General features: G+C 35.9%; 1 protein-coding gene across 2 annotated transcripts in view; it reads left to right on the forward strand.

Moving 5' to 3' along the window:
• The window catches only part of Rexo5 (RNA exonuclease 5), a 30,225-nt gene extending 27,281 nt beyond the window's left edge, over nt 1-2,944 (forward strand). Inside the window, exon 13 of one of the 2 annotated variants that reach the window (XM_014423853.3) lies at nt 2,664-2,944. In XM_014423853.3, the coding sequence (XP_014279339.1) occupies nt 2,664-2,813 (150 nt within the window). In that variant the 3' untranslated portion in view covers nt 2,814-2,944. The remainder of the gene's footprint in view (nt 1-2,663) is intronic. The other variant, XM_014423854.3, reaches the window with a different exon arrangement.
• The last annotated feature ends 1,354 nt before the right edge of the window (nt 2,945-4,298 follow it).

Genomic DNA, 4,298 nt, shown 5'->3' on the forward strand with positions numbered 1-4,298 from the left:
TAGCCAACTTATTATGCCGAATATTAATTTGTCTTACCTTGATCATTGGTCTGGCAGATGAGGAAGAATATAGGAAAGGCTAGAACCTTAAAGATTGCTCTTAGGTGCTCTGGATTGCCTTCTCCACCCACAAACTGCCATTGGTCAGTACCTACCAAGTCCTCATTCTGGTATTCGAGAAGCTGGACCAATCTGCCAGGTTCGATCACCTCGGTTACCATCTTAATAAAAATTTTAGTGGACCATGTGAGGAGAAACCATCCTGGCTCTGCCTGGAGTCCGCAGTTATCAAACACCAGCGGTCTCCTCCTAGGAAGTGGCTCATTCATCCTCATTTCGACTTCAGAGATGAGGAGCCTTCGAAGAAGTAGGGCTTCCTCCTGTGTAAAGGAGACACCCTTTTCGCTCCCCATAATGACTGCGACAGGGTTGCTGGTCCTTCTGTTGGACTCCCCAATAGATTTGACCTTCTTCTTGTTCTGCTGAGGCGTGTCGGCTGGTGGGGAGTCCACTGGCCTCTGCCTTTTAGCGCGGACATGGGGAGGGACCACTCCTGAGACAGGCACCTTGCTCTCCCCATGTCAAGAAAAGGGGCGTGGAAGACATTGCCTCCCCATCGTCCCCCTCCTGAATCGGTCCACTCACCCTAGTCGCAACCAAGGGAGAGCGCCCTGCACCCAATGCTTTTAGGGTCCCTTTGGGTAGCCTGCTCAGAAGAAGGAGCTTGGTGCCTCAATCTGATGGTCCCCAAGAGTGGAGTCCAGTGGCCTTAGAGGAGCAACTCTGGAATGTGCAACAGGGTCACATCCAGTCCTTGGTACTACTACAATGTCCAAACTTTTACACTGAGCTGATAGAGCACCCACTCCTTCTGGGTTAAGAGGAGTGGACTCCTGTACTATCTCAGCGGCCGGGGTATGCCATTCCTCGTTTTTCCCCTGTACCCTCTAGAACAACTCCCCAAGAAGGGCTAGTCCAGCAGTAGAGAGAGAGGAGTAAGGGACGGCTGTATAGACCTTTGTGTGTAGTGTATTGTGGTGGGTGCAGTAATGTGCTGTGCTCCTCCAGTTTCTAGGTGTGCACCTCGCCTGGCACTAGGTTTCCAGTGGTGATATAATTCCCTTTAAGTAGCCAGACTGACTTCCCCTCTGGATCGGCTTCCTAGGAAAGGTAATCATAGGGTGTATACTGTTAGTGACCTTAGTGCTATAGTATAATGTGATTATCAGAATTTATGTTCTCCCAATGTGGAGAGCCAGTGCTGATTGCGGTATAGTGAATGGGCGATGATGCCAACTCCCTACGCTTTAGAGTACCTGTTACCAGTTTTTAGTAACTTTTTTGTTATAAAGACCTATAAAAATATAGCTAGTATTAAATTGAATTATAATTGTATTTTGTTTTACAGACTTAATTAAAAAATGTATGTATTCGTTTAGTGTTTAATTGTAAATCATGCCGTTTTTCAATTTCAGGTGCTTTTTAAATATTGCTCGATTTAACTATCTTAAAGTCTCCTCTTCCCATTTTAAGCTAATATTTCAAAAGTGATATAGGACCGTTGCTTCCCGGGGGTTTAGTGGGGCGGGTCCAGTGGGGAAGGATTGCATTTTTTTGTGTTATGATCTCCTCTTGTGAGATTGTGACGTGTCGTACATCGACCAACCTACTCGCTATAATTGTTTGAAAAGTCAGATAAGTAAGGCTACCATGGAGGGTACCATGCCGTTTTTCAATTTCAGGCGCTTTTTATTTATTGCTCGATTAAACTATCTTAAAGTCTCCTCTCTCCGTTTTAAGCTAATATTTCAAAAGTGATATAGGACCATTGCTTCCCAGGGGTATAGCGGAGCAGGTATGGCAGGGAAAGATTGCCTTTTTATTTTTTTTATGATCTCCTCTTATGAGATTGTGACATGCTGTGTATCGACCAATACTTGCTATTGTCTGTTTGAAAAGTCCGATAAGTAAGGCTACCATAGAGGGCGGGAGTGGGGGGTTTCAATTTAAATTTTTCATTTAAAAAAATAAAACAGTTAAACACAGATAATAAATCCACCATTCAACCAGGAAAGATCTCCCTGTATCAGCTTTTCCTGTTTCAATCGGAAATTTTTTTTTTCCTTTTCCCTCCTTTAGTTATTCATAAAATTCTGTAATATTTTGTAATTATACATTGTTTATTTTTGCTAACTATGAGAATTGGTTATTTTTTAAAAATAAACAAAGATACTTTAGGAGAGGTTTAGGGGGCTCTTGTAAATGTGACCAGGAGTAATAATGTTAATACCCTGTAAGTTTGAGCTGATCTTGAGCAGCCACTTTTCCTCGATCTTTTCTCTTTACTTATAGAATTTTTTTTTTATAGTTTCCCATCTTCCTTTTTGACTTGTCACTGGTGCAATTAAAAACTTTTTTTTTAATATATTTAAAAATTTTATTGTAATTTACCTCTGAATAAAAAATATTTTTTGATAATAAAATTTTAATAGTCCATTTTGTGGAATAAATGCAATGATTGTTGAGTATTTAAGAAACTTTTGTTCACTTTTCTTCATGAATGAATTTCTTTTATTGATCATATCGACTTCTCCTTTCTCTTCTTGTAGACAGTGTTGGTACTGATTATTATGCCACTAATACTAGACTTATTTATGTTTTAGGCAGATAAACTAGTATCAAAGTTGATGAAGAATACTAAAGGAAACACACTCTACTGTGTATTGCTTGCTGGAGATGCTGGAAACCCTGGCAGTGGAATGTTGGTTGTTCATCTTGCCAGATCAAGAGTACCCGTTGTTACTGGTTTTTAGTAATTTCAAAACTTTTTTGTTATAAAGACTGTTATAAAAATATCTGTAGTATTAAATTGAATTAAATTGTATTTTGTTTTAAAGACTTAATTCAAAAATGTATGCATCCATTTAGTGTTAAATTAGAAATATAATTGTAAATTATTTTTATATTTTTTATGTGTAAATATTTTTATCATTATGATATTTTAGAAAATATGAATGTGAATTTGTAGAAAAATATAAAACAAAGTTTTTTTAGTTTTTAAATATATATGTATATATATTGTGAATTCACTTTTATTTATTGACCACGTAATCTTAATTACTTATTTTATGTTTCTAAATATTTATTCTAATATTCGTATGAATAATTCTAATATTTATTACTTTCACTTACCTGCGTATTAAATATTTATTTGCCAAGTGAAAATGTTGTGCCTAAATGAAATGTATATGGGACCAGTTATGTATATATTGACCTGCTCAATCCCGGAAAATTTCATTGAAATTGAATTAACTATACGTTTGTACAGTAGGAAAATGAATTTGAGGACAAATAAGGAACAAAACAATAAGGAAGACTTTAAGTTATGATCATTCTAAACTTTTCCAATAACTTTTTCGCTTGGTTTTAATATTGATTTTTTTGTTGTTTTCATTTTGTTGCTAAATGGTTTTCAAAATTGTTTTTGTCTGTTGCTATAAGAATTCATATTGCAGGGTTTCTTGAGGTGGTGTTATAACAAATTAAAATTTTATATTAAAAAAAAAAAATTTAAACAGATAATGAAGCCACCATGCTGTCAGGAAAGATCTCCCTGCATCAGCTTTTCCCATTCGAATTGGATATATACTTTTTTCCTTTTTTCTCCTTTAGTTATTCATATAATTTTGTAATTATACATTGTTTATTTTTGCTAACAATGAGAACTGGTTATTTTTTAAAAATAAACAAAGATATTTTAGGGTAAGATTTTTAGACTATATGTATATATTTATACAAATTACATAACACGTGTGTGTGCAATGGACTGCCCCTTGGTGAAATCTTGCCTGGGCCCATGCCGAGTGGCTATAGCATCCTACAAAGTTCAGTTTAAATGTTAAAACTGTATTAGGTGTTTTAAGAAGAATCTAGAGCTCCACACACAGACAAGGAACCAAATTTCTTCTAAAATTTACAACGGGAAATGCTAGTGGAAATTTTCGATTCTGAGGACATAAATATTTTTTATTGCCTGCGGTTCTAGCCCAAAAATATTGCAAAGCTATCCTGTTTCTGGTAGTGAGAAAGCAATTACAAAAAAATGTACATGTATTGATTTTCATTTATCTACTGCTCACTTTTAAAACATGAGATATATGCCTCTTATACACGTATTCAAAGATAATACTTGATATGACTAAATTACATGAATAAATTATTGCTCAATGGAGAGTACAATTATGTATACATGATACGGCCTCATTACAATTACGCGTTTTTCTTCTTTATTGCTGTAG

The sequence above is a fragment of the Halyomorpha halys genome, unplaced genomic scaffold (genome assembly GCF_000696795.3).
Source record: "Halyomorpha halys isolate HHAL.00 unplaced genomic scaffold, Hhal_1.1 Scaffold441.1, whole genome shotgun sequence".
Taxonomy (NCBI): Eukaryota; Metazoa; Arthropoda; class Insecta; order Hemiptera; family Pentatomidae; genus Halyomorpha; species Halyomorpha halys.